At 39.6% G+C, this 23094-nt stretch overlaps 1 protein-coding gene across 4 annotated transcripts in view; it reads left to right on the forward strand.

The window, feature by feature from the left end:
- The window catches only part of mpdz (multiple PDZ domain crumbs cell polarity complex component), a 35955-nt gene that overhangs the window by 9500 nt on the left and 3361 nt on the right, over window positions 1–23094 (forward strand). The window contains exons 5-35 of one of the 4 annotated variants that reach the window (XM_079455759.1): window positions 132–271; window positions 379–592; window positions 710–838; window positions 1940–2128; window positions 2480–2582; window positions 2845–2933; window positions 3843–4053; window positions 4190–4279; window positions 4355–4440; window positions 4589–4735; window positions 4822–4989; window positions 5297–5470; window positions 5640–5849; window positions 6778–6933; window positions 7886–8209; window positions 9757–9868; window positions 11907–12105; window positions 12439–12480; window positions 14634–14714; window positions 14809–14904; window positions 15006–15183; window positions 15690–15800; window positions 17605–17655; window positions 19932–20085; window positions 20405–20601; window positions 20777–20868; window positions 21137–21212; window positions 21466–21549; window positions 21649–21745; window positions 21844–21989; window positions 22972–23055. In XM_079455759.1, the coding sequence (XP_079311885.1) occupies window positions 132–271; window positions 379–592; window positions 710–838; window positions 1940–2128; window positions 2480–2582; window positions 2845–2933; window positions 3843–4053; window positions 4190–4279; window positions 4355–4440; window positions 4589–4735; window positions 4822–4989; window positions 5297–5470; window positions 5640–5849; window positions 6778–6933; window positions 7886–8209; window positions 9757–9868; window positions 11907–12105; window positions 12439–12480; window positions 14634–14714; window positions 14809–14904; window positions 15006–15183; window positions 15690–15800; window positions 17605–17655; window positions 19932–20085; window positions 20405–20601; window positions 20777–20868; window positions 21137–21212; window positions 21466–21549; window positions 21649–21745; window positions 21844–21989; window positions 22972–23055 (4230 nt within the window). Of the gene's footprint in view, window positions 1–131; window positions 272–378; window positions 593–709; window positions 839–1939; window positions 2129–2479; window positions 2583–2844; window positions 2934–3842; window positions 4054–4189; window positions 4280–4354; window positions 4441–4588; window positions 4736–4821; window positions 4990–5296; window positions 5471–5639; window positions 5850–6777; window positions 6934–7885; window positions 8210–9756; window positions 9869–11906; window positions 12106–12438; window positions 12481–14633; window positions 14715–14808; window positions 14905–15005; window positions 15184–15689; window positions 15801–17604; window positions 17656–19919; window positions 20086–20404; window positions 20602–20776; window positions 20869–21136; window positions 21213–21465; window positions 21550–21648; window positions 21746–21843; window positions 21990–22971; window positions 23056–23094 lie in introns of all 4 variants that reach the window. The other 3 variants (XM_079455758.1, XM_079455760.1, XM_079455761.1) reach the window with 3 other exon arrangements.

Genomic DNA, 23094 nt, shown 5'->3' on the forward strand with positions numbered 1-23094 from the left:
CCAACTTACAGGAAAAATAATAAGATGGCAATTACAGTGGTTTACTTGCAGTCTTTAATAGAAAAGCTTTAAAGGTGCAATGTAGAGATTTTAGCGGCATCTAGTGTTGAAGTTGCGAAACGTGTTTGTAGGGTCGGTACGTGACTCACGTGGACCTGCTGAAGCCGGCATCAGGCGGTTTGGGTTTCAGCGTTGTTGGGTTGTGCAGTGAGAACCGTGGAGAACTCGGCATCTTCATTCAGGAGATTCAGGCCGGGAGTGTGGCGTGCAGGTTAGGTCGCACACACATACAATATCTTTTGGTCTAGCGATAAACACGCATGCAGTGGCCTGAAAATAATGATGATGATCTCAGACCTCATGTTCTCTGTATTTTAGTGCTGGGAAACTAAAAGAAGGAGATCAGATCCTGGCCATTAACGGTCAGCCGTTAGATCAGAGCGTCAGTCACCAGCAGGCCATTGCCATCCTGCAGAGAGCGTCGGACCACGTGAGGATCGCAGTCGCCCGTGGGCCTGTACCGCAGCTCTCTAGCCCAGTGATGTCCAGAACTCCCAGTGCCGCTAGCACGCTTTCAGCACACTCCAGTGCGGTGAGACAATACACAAACACATGCCGTAAAAATGACACAAATGTCAAAAATGCAATGGAGCTGCAGCTTGCTGAGATTGCCAGTAACACTGACATGTGTGTATTTATTTCTTTTCAGATCCACTGGACTCACGTGGAGACGATCGAGCTGGTGAATGACGGAACTGGTCTGGGTTTCGGGATCGTTGGTGGCAAAAACACCGGAGTCATTGTCAAAACCATCTTACCTGGAGGCATTGCAGACCAGGTGAGTCTCTCAAACTCTGTAGAAACTGAAGGTCATTTATCCATGAACACTAACAGGACTGTCGCTGCGTCCGAAATGGCATACAATGCCAGTACAATCTTATTTAAATAACGTACCTACCTATCACCTGTAAAAACAGTTCTTAATAGTATGTGTGGGTGTAGAATGAATAGATTTCGGACTGTCCGATAAACTGTATCGGCCATGTTTTATTGTAATGTCACCCGTACGCTCTTTGAACTTTTATGTATTAACATCAACCTGTACCTAGGCGTCGATACAAACATAATTTATTCATGAGATATTCATCAATCTGTACTTACATTTCAAAAACGCACACCCGCTTTGAAGGTTTCCGGCATTTTTGGAAAAACTGACTTGACTACTTGTTATTGCATAAAATAAATATGATTACTTTTTAATATAATTTTGATGAAACTTTTGCCTCAAGCCGCTTCAACCCTGGTGTGTGCGCCATGTGATGAGAGGGGCTCTTTTTCGAGCGCAAATGGAGGCCCCTCCTTTTCTGATGCCCGTGTGAAACATAGCAAATGCCGCTACTGCCGATATGTTGGTATTGCTTGCGTGTTTTATGTCGTAGAACGAAACGTGGAAATATCTTGAGCTTGTGTTAACCACAGACCTTATTTAACATTTAAACCAAAAACACATTGACTTCGAACGAGGGAAGCAGAAGTTCTAAATGCTATCGTGTTTTTGTGTTTCGTGGCACAGATGGCACAGCTACGTCTGAATCATTGAGATGTCTGATAGTAAATTGCAGATGATCAAACAATAAAAAAACATCTTTCAGATGTAAATTTAGACATCAAATAGACGTCTCCCGAATCACACTTAATATAACAAATGTATTTTAAATGTATTTTATCTACTTGTTGCTGTTTGTACTGTTCTGCCCTCAAAAGATGTTGCTGTTACATTCTGATTCTGTTCATTTACTACTTATACGCAATTCTGTGCATGCTTTGTAGGCATTTGTGTCAAGGTCCATGTACATTTTGTGTAAATGTATGTTGTTTAAAATGAGGGAGAGTTTTCTTTTTGGGGTCAGTTAACCCTTCGTCTCTCTGCTGTTTTCAGGACGGTCGCTTACGCAGCGGGGATCACATCCTACGGATCGGTGATACAGATCTGTACGGTCTGAGCAGCGAGCAGGTCGCTCAGGTCCTGAAACAGTGCGGTAACAGAGTCCGACTGATCATAAGCCGTGCGACTGTGGACGATGCTCAGCCTCTTCCTGTCGCCTTGCCAACCGTCACTGAGCAACAGGTACAGCCACACGCGTGGACTTCATATACACACCAGACTGAAGAATGAGGGAAATGCGACATTTAAAAGGGAATGCGAAGTGAAGAAAGTGTCCAAATATTATATGTATTTGGCATTACAATTTTTAAGCGGGTGAGACAACTTTACGGGGGAAAGTTGTCATAATAAATGGTGTAAATTGTGTCGCTTATTAAATCGGTTCATATTAAAAAAAACGATTAGATTGTACCGCAATAATTCTTTTCAATGGATTATCAAAATGTTATTTTGCGTGTTAGCTACTACTCACTTTCAGGTTTTATTTTCGCTGTTATCGAATTTTGTTCTCTCGGCTGTTTCATCTGCCATCAGGGTCCGGAGGAGGAGCCGGAAGCTGCTTTTGACGTGAGTCTGACGAAAAATGCTCAGGGACTGGGCATCACCATCGCTGGCTACGTGGGGGACCAAACCTCTGGTGATACATTTAATAACATATCTCGTTCATTTCAACAACAAGTTTAATTTGTTTGCTAAACTCATCTCTTCTTCAGATGAAAGATATTTCTGCAAATATATAATGTGAGTTAGCAACTCGTGGTTCAGGTTGCACGTAACGTTGCATTTGGTTTAATGTTTTCGAAACGGTTAGAAAAAACGATCTTTGATCTGATACCTTATTTAGCATTTTCATTCTGGCCTGCTTCATGCTAGCGTGCTGTCTGTGTCCTCTCTCACAGAGCCCTCTGGAATATTTGTGAAAAGCATTTCGAGGGACAGCACCGTGGAGCAAGATGGGAGGATTCATGTCGGAGATCAAATCATAGCCGTGAGATTTTTCTCAAAGAAACATCTGATAAAATCTTGCATGCGTGTTCTGAATTATTCCGTTTTTCTTATTTTTAACATCATGAGAACCACAAGTTTCTGTTCTGGGAAAATATGTCAATGTGTGTACATGTGTTTGGCACTAAAGTTCATTTTAATGGATGCTCCACCATGGAAAACTCTGTGATCATTTACTGAAAGCATTTCTTTGTTCGGTTGAACACAAGGTAAGATATTTGGAAGAATATAAGCAATTTTCAGTTCTGGAACATCATTGACTACCATAGCAGAATAATACATGGCAGTTCATGGTGCCACAAAACCTTTTGCGTTCCCAAATTCCTTTAAATATCTTATTTTGTGTTCAAAAAATAACACTGTAACTTCTTTCTGCTATGGCAGTCAATGATTTCCCAGAATTGTCAGTTGCTAACATTCTTCCAAATATCTTACCTTGTGTTCTTAATAACAAAGACATGTATACAGGTTGGAGAGTAAGTAATTCAAGAAAGAGTTTTTATTCGTGATTTAACTATCTCTTTAAATAATTCGGTATGATTTACGTTTTGCAATACTCACCGCTGCCATGCGACATCACATTTTCTTTTTCAACGAAATCATCAATCGTTGTTAACCACGTTCAGGCTGTACACGTATGTGTTTGAGTTTAAATATCGGCACTGTTAATATATTGGCACTGTTGACTTTACATTCAAATGATGCCAAAACGGTTTTCTTTCACAAGCCATCATACATTATCGAGCCTGCCGTGGGAAACTCAAACTCGCAATGACTTCTGGGAGCTCTCTGCAGCTAATGTCTCCCAGAACAATTATTCAGTGATGGCGAGATGGCGTGTTGTGCAGATAAGTGTTCAGGGATAAACCTGGCAGCGTGTTCGTGCGTGCAGGTGGATGGTGGGAATATCCAGGGCTACAGCAACCAGCAGGCCGTTGAAGTGCTGAGACACACAGGTCAGACCGTCCACCTGAAACTGGTTCGACGTGGTTTTGATCCGGAGAGCGCGTGCCCGCCAATCCTGCCTGCCGTCATGGAGAACAAACCAGCCTCTGGCGCAACCGAAATGTCACCTATGGAACGCACAAAAACGACGACACATGGTATACAGTATATAGTTATGCTTATTTTCCTGAATCTGTCTTTCATTATATTTTAGAAAAGCCTGTTAAAATATAAAGATTAAGTGATGGAAAGAGTCATATAGTGTTATTGTCTGCTGTGTTTTTGTTTGTGTAGAAAATGAGAGATCTTGTCTAACTCCGGCTGAGAACTCCAAAGCCACGTCTGTCACCGTCGTGCCAATCAGAACTCCAGAAAGACAAGACGGTAAGACCGAAGTCATCATTTTACAGCTGGTATGAGTGACTGGACAAGCAAACCATGTCTTCTTGTCTCACTCAGGTCCTGTGGGAATGAAACAGAGCGCCGAGGAGGAACACAAGCTCATTCAGAAGTGGCAGGAGCGGGGTATCTGCGGTGATGTCATTGTGAGTAACCAGTTTGTTCTCGAAAAATCATATCAGGCATACGAGACCAAACAAGTCAACATTATCACGTTTAATGGTCAAGTTTTATAAAGATATTTGTGAGGGTTTAGACTTTGGAATGACGATGTCTGTGTATTCATCTGTGCAGGTGGCTCAGGTGCAGAAGTTCAGTGAAAACAGCGGGTTGGGCATCAGTCTGGACGGGTGCGCTGGACGTCACTTCCTGTGCTCGGTGCTTCCAGAGGGACCTGTCGGTCGGTCCGGAAAAATCTGCAGCGGAGACGAACTTCTGGAGGTTAAACACACGCACACGCCTGCAAAAGTGAAAATAAATGTACACGCAATATTCTTCGTGTATTTATTTGTGTATGTGTGTGTAAGGTGAATGGCATTCCCCTCCGAGGAGAGACTCATAAAGAGGTTGTCGAAATTCTGAAGGAACTCCCGATTTGCGTGACCGTGGTCTGCTGTAGACCCGCCCCTCCGATGGCTGACACCCAGAACGACCAACCGGAAGCAGAGGATGTGGCAACAAAACCGACACTTCAGGTAAATTAAAGCAATAATCTGGGTTTTGAATTATTTTATTATGCTTCACGGCCGACATAAAGTGATCAACAAATGATTAATGTTCAAATTAAATAAAACATTTTCCTCGGCTACATACATATAGATAGTGAATGTGCCTTCACGGCTGAAAGTGTATGTTAACGCCGCTGGTCCAAGTCAGTCTTTAGAGTCTGAATTATCCATTCGAATACATTTATTAAACCTCAAATCACATTTAGATTTGATATACCAGTATAAGTACTGAGCCACGGTTTATCTTAAATGAAACTTGGTTTGGGTTGTGAAGATGCAAGTTGATCTTGAAGACTTCCTGATTTCTGGCAAATGTGAGGAGCGCTTGAGAGAACACGTGACCGAAGAACCCACAGGAACACCACTGGCCATGTGGGAAACCGAGATTCAGGACATCCAGCTGGAGAAAGGAGAGAGTGGGCTGGGCTTTAGCATCCTCGACTACCAGGTGCGGAAAAAATGGATTTATTCAAGATATATGAATTATATTATATTATATGCACTTTCTAAGGATCGCATTTTTAACCAAATTTTGGTCTATTTATTCACTATGTTCAGGTAACTATGTTCAAGCTTGCTTTATGAGCGTGTGTGTGTTTCAATTCTTCTGTGTACAGGACCCCACAGACCCGGCTAAGACAGTCATTGTGATTCGCTCTTTAGTTCCTGACGGTGTAGCAGAACAAGATGGACGCCTGTTGCCCGGAGACCGCCTCATGTATGTCAACAACATCCACCTGGAGAACGCCAGTCTGGAGGAGGCTGTGCAGGCACTGAAGGGAGCGAACATGGGCGCTGTTCACATCGGGGTGGCCAAACCGCTGCCTGTAAGAAAATACTCTATTCAGGCCTATTACGATCAGTGTGTTTTATCAAATGTCGCGACTTTGGTAACTGGATTCCTCATGCCACAGATCAGTCTCGGCTCAGTTATTCGGGTATTTGCTGCACATTTTGGTATCTTTCCGCCTTTTACCTGTAAAGCTTTTAGATTCAGAATGTGCGTGTGTATTGTGAGAGATGTATTGTGGCTGAGCTGATCTGGCCGATTTAATCCTGTGGGCGGCGGCACAAGCATGTCGAAGGTTTTGTTCCACTGTCACGCATGTGATAGGGTGACATCACGTTATATTATGGTTCAGGTGACTCGCTTTCAGAAACCAGAACATGTTTTCCATTTAAAGCACGTATTGTAGTCTTTATATGGACTTTTTTTTGATAATACAACAAAACAATGTGTTCACAATCCAGAAGAACAGAACATTTTGTCGCTCAAAGATTGCTCTTTTGTAGCTCAGGAGATTTCTCAGAAGAAGAGTTTTCAGTTGTGTTTTATTTAAGTCTCAGATGTTTGTCCTTAAAAAATGAAACAATGATTTAAAAGCATAAAAGTTATGGATGTGTAGAGTAAAATGAATGTAGATTGCATAGGTAAATGATGTGGATTTGGGTAAATTTGATGAGAAATATTTCATAATCAATAATATCGCCTTTTAATAGCAGAATTAACAAATGTGAGCTCAGTTTATGACATTTGCGACATCTATCTAGAAGACACAGATGAGGCTTAAATGGATCCTTTACTACCAAACCATAATGTCCCCATGTTTTCCTCACCCTCAAGAATATGGTTTTCCTGAAGAATAATGCAGTCTGAGTTATTATAGTATTTCAGTGTATTCAGCAGTTGTTATGAATTTGTGTTGTGTCTATATAGTTATTGTCACTCTCATGTACACATTAATCCGTCTGCAGATGGACTGTATTGAACTGTCTGATGATAAAGCGTTCGAGCATCATTTTGCGGAGAATGAAGATGACACGCTGCAGGTGTCAATGATCACACAACATGGCAGTATCTGCAGCGCTGATGTCAGCTATCCGATGAGCCGACAAGCCTCCACTCCTAAGGTACATAGACATTGACTAGATTCTTAGTAAAGAGGTTCAAAAAAAGGCTTGACGAACGATTAATCGCATCCAGAGTAAAACGTTCTGTTTACATAATATAACTAATATTCATGTGTATGTGTTTATAAATACAAAATCAGTACGTACACAGACAAATATGATGTATGTAAACACAAACTTTTAGGGCCCTATCGTACACCCGGCGCAATGCGGCGGATGGCGCCGCGCAAGTGTTTTAGCTAATTTCAGCCCAGCGCAGATCTCATTTTCCCGTTCTGCGCCGCGTTGTTTAAATAGCAAATGCATTTGCGCTCATTTCTGGGCGTGTTGGTCTAAAAAAGAGGTTTAGTATTTTATCCATGACAATCTAAACAGCATACAAATGCGGTTGCTTGCTTTACTGAAAGCTTTCATTATTAGAATAGATATTGTAATGAGCTGCATCAGTGTGTTTCATATCATGCTGTGTTTTTTAGCAGCTAGTCTGAAATAAAAAATACAAAAGTGACTTAGAATTGTCAGTTGTACATCCATTTCCCACGCATGCCATGATCACCACCAGCTCCGGCGTACCCTGTAGAGCCGTAACGCTCCTGTAGCGTATCCCACCGCCGCAGCCCTTCTCAAAAATGACACCATTCACTTCTATTGCTCTGAGAAACAAAAGCTTTCCATATCAGCCATCCGCTGGCCCAACGGCTCTCGGTTGCCTTAATTTGTGACCGTATTGTTATTTGTCCCATCGGTTGTGCTTTTATGTGCGTTTTTATGGCTCCTGGCAGGGCAGATCTCAGATTCATAGCCGAAAAATGCTGCCCCTCAAGAATCTGCACGCTCGCTCTGCTCTCATTGCTTTGAGATGCACTTCAGCGGGTCATTACCACCACCTCTGTTTTTGACTGTTGTGGGGAATATAAATGGGCTGATAAGTTGCGATGTTTGTCTCATTCAGAGGAGCCTTCACCAGGATTCGTACATGGATTATCCCTTCACATCCGGAGCGATGGACAACACGGACCCTTTCACTCCTGAGAGGAGTGCCATGCCCTGGATATCTGAGGGAGGGGCTTTTAGGCCCACATATTCTGATTTGTTATGTGAACGTGGCCTAGAAGGGGTGGAGCCGTTGACATCAGAGGCAGAGTTATGCAAAGATAGCTCCACCTTTGCTGATAAAGATGCAGATGAGCAGTTATTTTACACTAGGGTGGACCATATGATGGGCGGAGCGGGTGTGGTTAAGAGCGGGATCCATGGAGATCAAGACCTACAGAAGGTAAAGGGTGTTAACAGTTAAAATATTATTAAAATATATAAGAAAACTGGTGTTACATTATAGTTTGTTTTATCCAGCACATATGTCTGTTAAATCCACACAGAGAAAATTTGAAAAAGTTATGGTTGTAAAACCCCTCAGACTATCATCATGGCGAAATAATATGTTATAAATGTAATAAAAATATTAAATATAGCTGCAAGCAGCAATCTCGGGTTCGAGCGATTTAAGGCGTCTATGGCAGCTTTGCCTCCGTCGAGTAGGCTCAGGACTCGCATCCTAACACACCCAAGTGGACGATACTCCTAACGCCTGAAAATTGACAGATACGGTCAGCAACGGTTCATAGAGACTATGAACATGATTCCACACATATGCACATATGGTACACTTGAGGAGAATCAGCTTTTCAGGTTCATTTGGTCACATCCATTTAAGAAATGACCCCTTCTAAATAGTTGCTGCCATGTGTCTGGGTGAGTAGCAATTTGGGTTAACATGCAATTAAACTGGTGTACCTAATAAAGGTGTGTTATGTATAGCAATACAGCATCTTACAACCAGCCAGACATGTTCTATATATCTATTATATTTTTAGATGTGTAAATATGGAGCAACGATTAATGTAAAGTTCCCAAAAGTAGGTTCTTTACATCATCACAGATAACTTACGAACTGTTCGATCGACAATTTTTTACTATGACCCCGCGCTAAGGGCCTACACATATGGTCCAAGCCCCATGAAGATAGTGCAAACGGTTCACAAGTTATGGCCATTTTAGTTAAATTTGCTACTTCCTGCTTTAGCGCCGCCTAGCGACCGTGAATCGAAATTTCAACTTTTTAAGAATAACTATTTGCATTCACACTCCACATAATTCATCGGCGTTGGTTTGGTTCCAATCGGGCGAAAAACCTAGGACTCGTTCGCAAAAGTAGGTTTCGCATAAAATGCACACAGGAAATGAAATCGGAGATATAATTTTTTTCAGTTTTGAGCCAATGACGACATTGATATAAAACACTTGGGTGTGCGACAAACGGTTTAGGGGATAACGAGAGCAAACGCGTTCAGCATCGCTGTAGCGCCCCCTATGGTCCAACATGACTGGCTCCGAGTCTCTGAGTAGCGAGCAAGACTACTACCATCTGACCGAGTCTAAGCCCTGTCAGCCTTACAGGCTGCCCGATCAGTTTAATGGCATAATAATAATAATAAGCATAAAAAAGACAAAAACGATAGGTTTTTAGCGTTACATATTATGTTAACATGTTTTTATTGTGCTATTATGGCTCAAATCAAAACAAACCCACTGCAGTTCAATTGGACTAATACAAAAACTGGATTTTTGAGTTATCTCATTTTTGAGCCAAACTCCTCTTATATTATATAGTGTACATATAATTATTATTAATATTTGTTTTCTAATGTCACCTAGCATTGCTGCCGGGCTTTTGCTTGTCTCAACCCCAAGCTACAATAGATTACCATACTACAGGGTCCTGTCAACATGTTTAATTTTTACTGAACTATCCTCATTCCACAGGAGGAAGATTTCCTTTCATCTAAGCCCACAGACGAGCCCCGGCAACTGAACGTCACCACTGGGAGCAGTTACGAGAGGACCATCACAGTCATCAAGGGCACCTCAAGTCTAGGTATGATAATGAGATTGTCTGCGGCTATGTTGAAATTCAGCGTGATCCTCTTAATCATAGGTGTTAAAAGAATAGTTCGTCCGAAAATGAAAATTCGCTTAACAAACCCGCATGACATTTCATATGTTAATATAAGGTTCTGTAGGATCATATATATATATATATATATATATAATGCTAAAATAAGAAGGAAAGAAAATAAAGACGCTATTTAGTGTTATTAAGTGCATACAAACATGCATATTAAAAACTAAAATCATTTTGAATTTATTATATACACATTGTTTGAGCCATTATTCAATGCATTTTATCCAGATATTGACATTTTGATGTTGATTTACTTCCCTCGGTTATTAGCTGACGGGGCTAATATTCGCATGCTCTAAATAAATTACCAAACCGCAAGCATCTTATTATTGTGTTTATCAGTATATTCTCATAATATATCAAGTATACGGTTATGGTGGATTCCGATGTCTTAAATAGTCTTAAATGTCTTAAAGGCGGTAGTTTAAAGCTATGATTTAATGCACGCTTACCTTTAACAGATGCTTACTGATACAAACGAAGAGACCGTTTACACAAGACCGTTTTCAACTGAAAACGAAAAAAAATCCACATCCTGTTTGTTCACACAACAACATTGCCATCCATTGGTCTGGTGTGCATACTACAACGTTTTTTTTATCTGTTTTCCTGGATCCGATGTAAATGCAGACCATTTTGATAACGCTGTCATGTGTACGTGAAACTTGCGAAGGAAAAACTTTGTAAACGTGGCCTAACTTGTTGCCTAGGGCACCAACAGAGGCTGGGTTGGCCCTGGTGGTGAGAGGCTGATTGACAGCATGTCATCCCTCACAAATATGAGCATAAGCCCATAACAATGCTGGGAAAATGCGCATCTGACGTGTGTGGTCATCTTTGCTATTACTGTGCAAAGCTCCTAATCCTAGTTGGTACTCTTTTCTTATCGTCTGTGCTTGTGTTTCAACCTTTTTCTTTCTTTATTCATTGATGCAGGTAAAACGTCATCAGTGTCAGAACGTTGCTTTTCAAAAGCTTTTTTTCCCAGGAGAAATAGGCATTACAAGCATCCCTCCTGTCATCTGTAGTACATGCAACCAGCGTTTTCATGGGGCAAGACAGCGAGCCAATCGCTTTGTGTCCTTCTCATTTCAAATATCTTCCTTGAAGTCTGAATGTGATTCATATGCTGAACAGATGCAGACCGGGGGACGGACCTGTCGGCATTTATTGAAGGGAAGACATTGTGGTATGATGAGCCATTAAAGAACACTGTCATCTTCATTGTTACCTTGTCTCCTTTCTGAGCACAGCATGATGAGGCGTGTGGTATTTGACATCGATCAGTGAATAATGCGCTTAAGTTGAAAATTGTAGTCTTAATGCTGTTCAGCATTATATCAATGGCAATTTCTGTTATTAGTATTCAGCGCTATTCAGTCATCACATTTGTTATTCTGATCACCACCATAGTAGGAAAAATTGCTGTGTACATTTCAAAAGAAGATCTTTTGAAGAACGTAGGAAAGCAAACAGTTCTGGCGCACTATTGACTACCAGTTCTGGGTGAACTGTCCCTTTAATCGTGATGACTAAACGAGTGTTCACACAAAACTAGGTTATTCGCGTGTAGTTGGACGCTTGAACATTTTGAGTTTACTTGCATCATTCGCGCGTGAAATTCGCTTCATTACAGATGCAAATTTGCGTCATAGGAGGGGCTTTTGCCGCTCGGTCACGGCCCTAGTAGAGCAAGCTCCTGATTGGTTCAAGCGGCGCAAATTTTCGCCGAAAGTTCAGATTTTTCAACTCGCTCAATTCACAACATTTGCGCGAATCCCACCGCAAGTAGGTCATCGCGTCTTTGTATTGACTTAGCATGTAAAACACCCGCGTTTTAACGCTTCATTCGCGTTTGGTGTGAACACACTATAATATCACAATTCTGAACGCGGTGAACCCATAATTTGTGTTTTTTTCAATCTTGTGGTCATTTATGTGCACGTTACAGGTATGACTGTGTGCGCATTGAAGGATGGAGCGGGCATGCTGATTCGCAGCATCATTCACGGCGGCTCCATCAGTCGAGACGGGCGGCTCGGTGTGGGTGACCTCATCCTGGCCATTAATGGAGAACCGACCGGACATCTGACCAATGCCCAAGCTCGAGCCATGCTCCGCAAACACTCTCTGATTGCACCGGACATGGGGTGAGTTGTTCACGATCGCGCAAACACACGTTACATGACAGCAACCTGCTTATTTTGAAAAACTCTAGCAATAAGCCAATAAATGAGCTTCTAACACCACCAGATATTGATTTGACATCTCCAATAAAGCATGCGATGACTAAAACAATGAATGCATTTGACAACATCAAGAATGAACTAATCTAATACAGTAAGTGCCCAGTGGTGACCCAAAGCAGAACTCGTCTTGCATTCGCTTCTCAAGACGAGAGAAATATAGCTGACTATGGTTGCTTTGTGTTGCATCCCGTCGACCGCGTCGGCTGTCGATCGTAAACATGTTGACATCTCTAGCTCTACAGGTGCGTCGAGTGAAGAACACAGCCCCGTCTCCGTGTGAGTACTGCCGGCGTGATTTATGCTGTCTGTCCTCACTCTCTGTCTGCATCTGCTCTCACCTGCTTGTCAGACCGTCGCTGCACGGGTTTATCCAAATAATCCAATTATTTGGGCCGTGCACAGCCCTCCTTTAATTCTGCCGTAAGCACAGCGTGCACACCAGCAGTCTTAGGACCAAAACAAAGAGACTCACAGCTCAAAATGAAGATTACGATATTGGCTGAGCATCCCAAATCTTGTTAATCCTCAGCTTTCTCATGTTGTTTTTTTATTTAATGGATGGTATTTGGACAAGCGGCACCATTTGAATGCCAAAGTCGTGCGGCAACACTAACAGCTCTGAGTCACAGAACTGGGTCATTCCTGTTATGTAGTACCTGACTTCATATGTTCTATATTCACTTGTTTTGATCTGAATAACTTTTGTTATGTATGGACTTGAAAACTGATTTTCATGCTCTCGATAAGTATGATGAGACATGGCATCACTTTCCAGTTGGACGTGTAGTTTGCTCAAAATGTGACGTGCGTACTCTGGGGATCCTCGAAATATACATTTTTATTTGACAAGCAAAACAGTTGCGCAAGATATAATCTTGTGGTTTGGCACGATCTAGTGGTCAATAGATAAATGGCCTATTTTCATCTTCATATTCCTTAAATCGTGCATATGAAGAGTTTGGTTTCAAAATGAGATAAATCTTTTTTTTATTGTGCATTCCATTTTTATATCAGTCGAAATGCAATTGGTTTGTTTTGATTCAAGCCGTAATAACTCAAGAAATATAGGCAAGTAACACAATAAAACACAATATAAACAAGTAAACATTATAAAATGCATGACGTTTTTAAATGTAAAAACTGAGTTATGTCATTATACTGTATATCAAGCAAAGGCAGGCAAATATACATTTAAATAAATAAATAATAATATTGAAATAAATAATTCAAGTTTTATTTATAATGACACATTTCAATTTAATTATATATAATAAAAGATGTAACAGCATATAAAGAAGAACGTATTCTCTAGCAAAGTTGTTGTAGAAAGTTTTCATTTTACAAATATAAATAAATAAATAACACTGTAGAATATAATAATAATTGTTATTTATCTTTTTGTTTGACCTATAATAGAAATATCAGAAAATATATCAAGTCAAAGGATGGTTACATTTTAAACGTTTAAAGAAGAGTTAAAAAAAGGCTTTCCATGCTATTGAAATACTATATAATACTCATATAGCTTTATTGCTCCATTAGTATATGCAATCCGTAAATATGCAAATGAACCACGACCTCCATCAATCAAACCAGTTCGGGCCACCTGATCCACTCGGTTGTTTTAGCTATAGATGACTCTGCCCTGCATAGAAGGAATGATCCCACTAACAACACACACTAACTCACCGCTGCAGTTTCCTCAGCAACCAGCATCCTTCTCTCCAGTACGTGTGGAGTCTCTCGTTTCCACGGTAACGCTCATTCTTATTCTTAGGTGGGCCGTTCTTCCATCATTAACACTCGTGCATTTTAAGAGGCCATTTTCCCCTGCTAACGTTTTGTGTGTCGTGTCGTTCATCTTGTTTCACTAATGTCTGTTTGTCAATGATTTGATTTCCTGCTTTGATTTTCACGGAAGCGGTAATTAATGAAGCGTTTTCAGCGAGTGGAGGAACGATGAATATTTCATTTACTAAGACGTGCCACGAGTCCTAATGTCTTCATCTTTCTGCTCACGAACTGAACTGTGATACAAGGTTTGATGTTCCTCCATTAGATCTGTCATCTTCACTTATAATAAACTGATGAAGCAAAAAATACATTTGTGTTTTGTCTCCTGAACCAGGACCGGGCAAACTACTCTTTATTCCGTTTGAGTCACAGTTTGGGAGAGAATACAAAAGAGAAGGGGGTTTGTTTTGCAGTGCGGCACATTGAACTACTAACAAAATAAAGCAGTAGATACATTTCCAGATTATATCATACAACAACAAATCTTTTTGAACTTTTCCATATTTCACAAATACATCCGGTCGGTGTTGTTGTCCGACGTGCTTCGTGTTCGGTGTTGATGACGGATCTAAAGAGCAAAATGAGCACGAAATGAGCAATTTCTATAAGTCATGTGATTTTACATGTGTGTGCAGAATCACGTATGTCCCTGCAGAGTTCATTGAGGAATACGGGACATGCCAGCAGGTCAAGAATGACACAAGCAACACTCGACAGTATGTACCACAAACACTTTCATGTCATTTTTTGTGAATTCCTCCATAAAGTGGACAAAGCCTGAACGGTGTGTGTGTGTGTGTGTGTGTTTAGTCAGACAGTCTCAGAGCTTCCAGAGAGAGAAGATGGAGAGGGAGAGGAAAGTGAACTACATATTTCAGCTCCCAACAGCTGGAACCTGCCGCGCAGGTAAGTTTATTGGCGCATTCTATATAAAAAGATGAAAATGAATAATATCCAAACGTATAGAAATATGTTTAAAATGTTATTTGTACTGTGTGTGTGTTTAGAGTGGAGTTGTATCGGGAGACGGGGAGATCTCTGGGTATCAGCATCGTTGGTGGAAGAGGCATGGGCAGTCGCCTTAGCAACGGCGAAGTGATGCGGGGCATTTTTATTAAACACATCCTGGAGGACAGTCCTGCAGGACACAGCTGCACGCTGAAGACTGGAGACAGGATTCTTGAGGTACACACAAAGTATTTTACGCTTTTTATTTATTTATCACATGTACACACTTTTTAAAGTGATCATTCACCCATATTGAAAATCTGTCATCGTTTACTCACCCTCTTGTCATTTCAAACCAGTAGGAGTTTCTTAAAAAGAAGAGTTTTAGACAAATGTTGTTGACCGAACAACGGTGGCAGCGGTTCACTTGCATTGGTTTTGTGTCCATACAATATCAACATTCTTGAGAATATCTTCATTGTGTTCTGTTGAAGAAAGAAAGTCATACAAGTTCGAAATGACAAGAGGCGGAATAAATGATGACAGAATGTTCAGTTTTAGGTGAACTTTAGCTTTAACAATCCGTCCATGTGTCTGTTGTACTGTAGTTACACTTAAATCGCTCTTCTTGAGAAGACTATCCCAGAATGCCTCCCGATGACGTCAGTTAAATGGTTATAGTGTTGGGTATTTTCATGATTTTGAATCAATGTGAAAAACTTCAAAAGTTGTGTGTGTGACAGGTGGGTGGAGTGGATCTGCGTGATGCTAGTCATGAGCAGGCGGTGGAGGCCATCCGTAATGGTGGAAATCCTGTGGTGTTCCTGGTCCAGAGCATCATTCACAAACCCAAAGTCAGTACACAAATACTGATAGTGATCAAATAATTTGATATTTCATTCTATATTTTTGCCTTTCTTTTGCCCCGCTTGAAAAAAGCTTGTTTTCGACGGAGCATTCCAAATGTTTTGTGTAAAAACATGGTAGAACGGTTCCCCAGAAACCACTTTTAAGATCCTGTGCCATTCCCTTCACAGAGCACAGAGATTTCCCCACACGTTTGTTAAGTCGACACCACATTCATTTGGTTATTGACGAATATTTTGAAATATGGATTTTGTTTGCGACAGCTCTGAAGGTGTTTGGTCTGTCAGGATCAAATGTGTTTATGCAGATATACGGACTAACAAACGTAAAGTATATTGGTAACTTCATATGTTTTGCTCTGAAAACTGATATAATGATTTCCAGTTTCACAAAGATTTCATTCTGACACATTTCCTCACAGATCTTTGTAAAGGTGCGTTCACACCAAGGACTACGGTGGCCGGGAAGTGCAACACAAAACAACAAGTTGCAAAACTAAAAACAAATCTTAAAGCAAAATAAAAGATCTAAATGACAAATCCGAAAACGCGATATCAAATCTAAATACAGAATCGCAAATCTTAAAACACAACAAAATAGGTGCTTTGTTGGAATGGTATAGGTACTGCTGATTGGATTAAACTCCTGTCAATCAAGATATCCAGGCTTATGTTAATATTTATAAGCGAAAAGAAACAATCACCTCTGTCACTCTCTCGCCATAACCAACAGGGACACAGATTAAAGTACATATCATGTTATATGCTTATATTGTATGTATCTTCCGAGGGGAAGACGATCACGGATGGTACACAGGAAGTTGCCTTTCAGCTGCACTGTGAAACAGACACGCATCTACACCTAATGCAAGATGAACCCGTTTCAACTTAATTAACAGTTGTGGATTTTGAACCTTAATCAATGAATATGCGCTGCATCACGTATGTATGTCCTTTCTCATAGTAACATTGAGAGTTCTGGATATCTTGACTGACAGGAGTTTCGTCCAATCAGCAGTAGCTATCCCATTCCAACAAAATACCTACCTTTTCCGGTTTGACTGACTTGTCGTTTTGTTTCCCGAATTGTTGTTGTGTTTTATGTTTTGATATTGTGTTTTCACATTTGTCATTTTGGTGTTTTTATTTTGCTTTTAGATTTGTTTTTAGTTTTGTTGTTTTGCACTTTCTGGCCACCGTAAGTGACAATACATATACATATAAAGTTAAAAATCATTCTAAATTTCACAGTTCACTCCAAAAATTGAAAACCTGTCATCATTTACTAACCTTCATATTGTTCCAAACATTTGTACATTTTTTTGTTGTTCTGTTGAAAACAAAGAAAGATATTTGGAAGAATGTTTGTAAGCAAACAGATCTGGGGCACTCTTTACTACTATGTTAGTCAATGGTGCCCCAGAACTGTTTAGTTTCCCACATTCTTCTAAACAGCTTCTTTTATGTTTAACAGAACCAAGAATTTGATAGTGTTGAGGGTGATTAAATGATGACAGAGTTTTCATTTTCGGGTGAATGTCCCTTTAAGGCTCACTTCTGTTTTTTGTAAAGATGCCGCGGAAACGTTTGTATAGTAAAACGCATCTCAAGCCAACTTCTTTGACTTTGATTTATTTGTTTATGAAGGCCTTTATGTCTCTACACATTTGTAATTGAACTCATTAAATGTTGTTGCCACATTGACAGGTTTAAATCTCAGTATCGATCAATCTGCTGTTATACAATTGCACACATGTGTTTGTGCTTGACGTATTCGATGTTTTATTGGTAGGCATGTGTGATGGATACAGTGGAGGATGCTTCAGAGTCCAGCGGTGTGAAGGTGAGTACACAGAATCATCTGCTGGCTTTCTGTAGTGTACGCTTATTACGGATCTACCTTTTAGAAAATAGATTTTCCAGGCTTAGATTTATTATTTGTGAATTCCCAAAATTCCTAGTATATCCCATTGTTCTAGATTAGAAGATCGTCAGATTTTCATTTGGTCTGTAGTAGGAATCAGATGGCTGTGTTTAGAATAGCACACATCCATATTTTATCGTTTCTGCACGATATCTGGAGAAAACATGGAGGACACACCACATACGCTACAGGTCAAACGTTTTAAGACGCTTGGGTGAAATGTTTCTCTTTATCTTAAAAACCTTTTGATCTATTGGAAATATCTGAAATGAGTTTCGTAGACCAAAATATAATCGTGTAAATACAAACTTATAACAAACAAAAATGTCTTTGAAATGGATGTCTTTGTCTGAATAATGAATGAAGAGCAGTTAATAAGAGCTCAGAAAAGATGGGAACTACTTCAGTGTTGTTTAATAGGCATCTCAGGGTGAAACTTCAAGAAGCCGCTTGATAAAAAGACAAAAATGCAAATCCAAGTAAAAAGGCGACTACACTAAAGTCGTATTTTCTTCTCATAGTTATCTTTGTGTTATTCCATAGTTTCGATAAGCTTACTGTTCTTATAAAATGTGGGAAATATGTTCGAAAACTTTTGACCTGTAGCGTACGCTGAATTTCTTCACTTCACCCTCAGTTTCAAACATGAACGCAAACTTGTTACAACAAAGACTACAGATATAAAACATGGCGGACATCACCCTCATGCAACATGATGAGGTCATGTGACAATAATTTAAAATTCTATTGGATTAAAGTTTGCATGCCTACTTTTACACTTCCTGTACTGTTTCCTTAAGTAAACATACTGCAGAGAACTCAGTCAGGTGTATGCCGTTCTAAACATAGCCCATGCTGACCATACAATGTGGCGCGTATTCTCAGCTGACCTCAGATCAGATGTGTATAATGTAGATTATGATCTACTGTAACTCTCTCTCTCTCTCTTACTGGTGCTGGTTCTCTGTTTTCTGTAGGTAGTTGATACTCACAGTAGACTTTTCCTACGTTTGTGTCCGACTAATCCCTTTACCCCTACACCGTTTAAGGTTTGTGTCTGGTGTGTGTGAGTGTGTGTGTGTGTTTACTTGCACGTTTGGATTTTCGCTCCTAACATTTGCACATACAGCCACGGAAAAGGGTTAAGAGACCATTGCAAATTTTCAAAATTTTCTAATTTTTTTGTGGTCATTCCAGTCCAGTGTCTGTTAAATTTCCACAAAATCAAACCACAGGAGTGACAAAGCCATGCAACGGCAACGTGAAAGACCGACGGCATGATCAAAAAAACAAATATAACAGATTCTTTGACTTTTCCGTAATACATCTCGACTTGTTTTCTTTGCAGTTCTTGATGTATGAAAAATTCTGTATGAAAAGAGACCTGTTTCTTAATTTACTGCAAATAAACGCAAATGTGTCAAGATCTCTATTTGGAATTTGGTAGACAAATTGTTAGTAGTTCACAGAATGAAACGAAAACACCGAAAATGATTTAGAAATGGCCTCTTACTTTTTTTCCATGGCCGTATGTGTGGCCCCGGCACCCTCTTCGTCTGTTTAATGTATTATTTGTGACAAGAACAATAATGAATACAGTTTTACTTCATTTCAGTATTTCTTAAATTGTTCTTCAAACGTTAGCATGTTTGGTCATACGGTAGCTTTGTGTGAGGAAAAGACGAAAAGTCACCAGAAATGTAAAAGCTGAAGTACAACAGTATTTTTTTTCAGTTTTATTGTCGTTTTATGAACATTTTGAAAGCGTTTTTATTTCCATCTTTAACATTTTCATGTTCAATTGTAGCCATTTTTGTTTTGTGCTCTTCTCGTTGAATTATTTATTCATTTCTCATTTATGTTACTAGACAAGATTTGTTGTTTTTTATTTCCGTCCGTTTTCATTGACTTATCATTTTATACACAGTACCTCAAACCAAGTTTATTGCTAAATGATATGATTACTATAGGCCTACATTACAATGAACAGAAATGTTTTTATATTTTAAGTTGAAATAAACTGTAATAACTTTGTACAGTTATTTTCTTAAACAACAGCATGGTTTGACACTTAAAGCTGTACTGCAGACTGGTGGAGTGCTGATAAGACATCATCGTTTATCATTTTAATATCGAACGTGTTTTAGTTTCAAGAACAATATTAACATTTGTTATGATAACAGCTGAATCGCGAGGTGGGAAAAACGTCTCCGGCGACACCTGTCCTCTCGTTGCCTGTCGTTCCACACGTCGGGGAGACAGACACAGATGCTCTGACCGAGACTCTTGACCGGACCGCTCTTCATCCTGACGTTTCTGATGAGGAGGATGAGCACGGCTACAGCTGGAGTGAGTCTTGCATATATTCTATAACACACAGTTGCCACCAGAGGGCGTGAGAATAACACTGCATTTATCCAGTACTAGTTGTAAAGCGATTGTGCACGGTTTGTCATCATTTAGTCACATCAGTGTCAATCTGAATGCGAGTTTAGGGCTTTTTCACTTTTTGTTAGTGATAGGACAGCAGAAAGAGAGAGGACGGGGTATTATTTACTTGTGTTGTCTATAAGCTCAACCAGCAGGTGGCGGCAAACACCCACAAAAGTCGCAGATTGAGTTAAAGTTTCTCTAATGTGTGTTTTTTTGTACGTTTGTGTCTGAGAAGAGATGATAACGGAGCGGTATGGTCGTCTGCCGGGTCAACTACACATGATAGAGCTGGAAAAGGGCAGAACGGGTTTGGGTTTGAGTTTGGCGGGGAACCGGGACCGCTCACGTATGAGTGTGTTTGTGGTGGGCATCGATCCCAGCGGCGCCGCCGGTCGTGATGAAAGCATTGTGGTGGGAGACGAACTGCTGGAGGTGAGAGTGCTAAAATATCAGTGATTTGACACACTTTGTAATTGAATATAGTTACGTTAACTTTCTCAGCATTGACATTATATCAGGGAACCTATCTAAATATATAAATCTTCATCAACTATGTATGTAGTGTTTTAAATGGGCCCTTATTATTTGACATGTCTCATCATCACAGATAAACGGTCAGGTGCTATACGGCCGCAGTCATCAAAACGCCTCTGACATCATCAAAAGAACCCCCTCAAAGGTCAAGATCGTCTTCATCCGGTATGTCATAAGTCACAGTTTCAGAATGAAGGTGTTGATATGAAGGCATGTCATTGAAGCAGACGTTCTCAACAAGGGGGGCTCAGGATGATTCATATTTTAAAACGAGACCAAATGAGCTTTTAAAACATTTGTTATTTTGCCATTTTTATAAGAAATAAATATTCGTCCAGTTAATGTCACGCTCTAAAATGTTTTATTGAGTTGAAATTTCAGTTGAATATCGTTGGAATCAGAAAGGTTGAAAGATCGTGTGTTTGTGTTTCAGGAACAGAGATGCTTTGAGTCAGATGGCTGTGGGACCGATGAAAGAGTTTGGAGACTCGCTGGATATAAACAGTGAGGTAAACACACGCACGTGGGGTCGTGCTTTTATTACTTACTTTAATATAGACTTGTTCGTAAAGGGTTTTGAACAAGAAAACACCATTGAATATGACCATTTCTCACTAGTCTCTAAAATGGAATGCCGCTCAATTTATCATTTAAGATTTACGATTGGCTAACTTTGCATATTAAGTATCATAAACTGTTTTTTTTATCCCACACACTGGTTAAATTGGTCTAACAAATGTATCTTTCCTTTACGGCGGACAGGAGGATGGAGAGGTGGGTGCAGTCCCCGGGGAGAATGAGAGCCGAAATGGATGGATCGTGGAAGATAATGGACCCCCAGGGAGGGTACGAATCACAGTCAATGATCCGTCAATTGTTCAGAATGAGTATTGGTCAGATTTAAAAATGTCACTTTTATAATATCTGTATCGGCTCCACCTCTAGCCCTCATCATCCAATCAGATGTCCTCAGAACCAAGTCCAAGAATCACCCCCAGCCCGACTCTTGCATCCTTATCATCTGAGACGGAGCCAATCAGGAGTAAGTAATGGAGGGTCTGGGAGTTACTGTCACAAACTGAAAATTAGTTTTTTTTATGAAGAATTTAATCCCTGATGTCATGGTGATCACGGTCGCAGGTTCCAGCAGATGTTCCACACCGGCGACCTTGGCTTCTGATCCGGTGACGTGTCCCATAATCCCCGGCTGTGAGACCACTATAGAGATCTGTAAGGGCAGGACAGGACTGGGGCTCAGCATTGTGGGCGGCTGTGACACTTTACTGGTAAATAAATGATTCAATCGAATGTGTTAGACTCTTTGTTGACGGTTTACCCCCGCCCTTTACAGAATAGTCATATTGATGATATTAAAGCGTATTATGGTTATAACTTTACAATATAAACAACTACAAATATATAAATAAATATAATTTTATTATTATTTTTAAATTGCTGTTATTTTTTATTTCTTTTATTAATTGATTATTTTCTTTTTACCTTGTATTTATTTTTGTTTAATTTAATTTTAGTTTGTATTTATTTGTAAATAATTGTATTGCTTCAACTGTAACTTATTGCAACATTTGCTTCTTTATTTTTCTTTTTATTATTGTTTTCTTTTTAGGTTGTGTTAATGTTTTTGCAATTTCTTCATTTGCTTTTGTCATTTTGTGAATAATATGTACTTTTTATGGCAATATATATATTTAGGTTTTTTTTGTGCCACCTAATCATTTTACAGAAACGTACTTTTTTATTCATATTTTTATGTGCTTTTGTGATGAATATTTAGTTGCTATATATGTATAATTCAAGCATTTCCTTATTACCTTATTTTTATTCTATTTATTTAAAAAAAAACTATAATGCCCGTAAATTTATTTGCTTCAACTGAAATAATCTGCATTTCCGTTTTTTATTTGCTTTTACTTTTTCCTTTATTTTCCAATGTATTTTTCCTTTTATTATTTATTTATTGTTAGGTGTTGTTAGATTATAATTTTTATCAATTTTGTTTTGTAATTGCTATATAGGTTTATTATACTTTGTTTAATTTTACATTTTAGTTGACTTATTTCCACTTTCGTGTAGTTTCAATTTTACTGCCTCAACTGAAACTTATTTCAAAGGCAACATTTCAAATTTTCGTGGTTTATCATCATACAGTATTTTATTTATTAGAATTTGAAAGAGAAATGTTTATTAGATGTAGAAAACAATAACAACACACATACATTGAATCTGTGTGTTGCCCTTCGTGTTCAGGGGGTGATAATAATCCATGAGGTGTATGAGCAGGGCGCTGCGTCTAAAGACGGTCGACTCTGGGCAGGAGATCAGATCCTGGAGGTGACTTAGATTTGATCCCAAACACGTTTTTCTTTTTGT

This window comes from Barbatula barbatula (assembly GCF_947034865.1).
Source record: "Barbatula barbatula genome assembly, chromosome: 1".
Classification (NCBI taxonomy): Eukaryota; Metazoa; Chordata; class Actinopteri; order Cypriniformes; family Nemacheilidae; genus Barbatula; species Barbatula barbatula.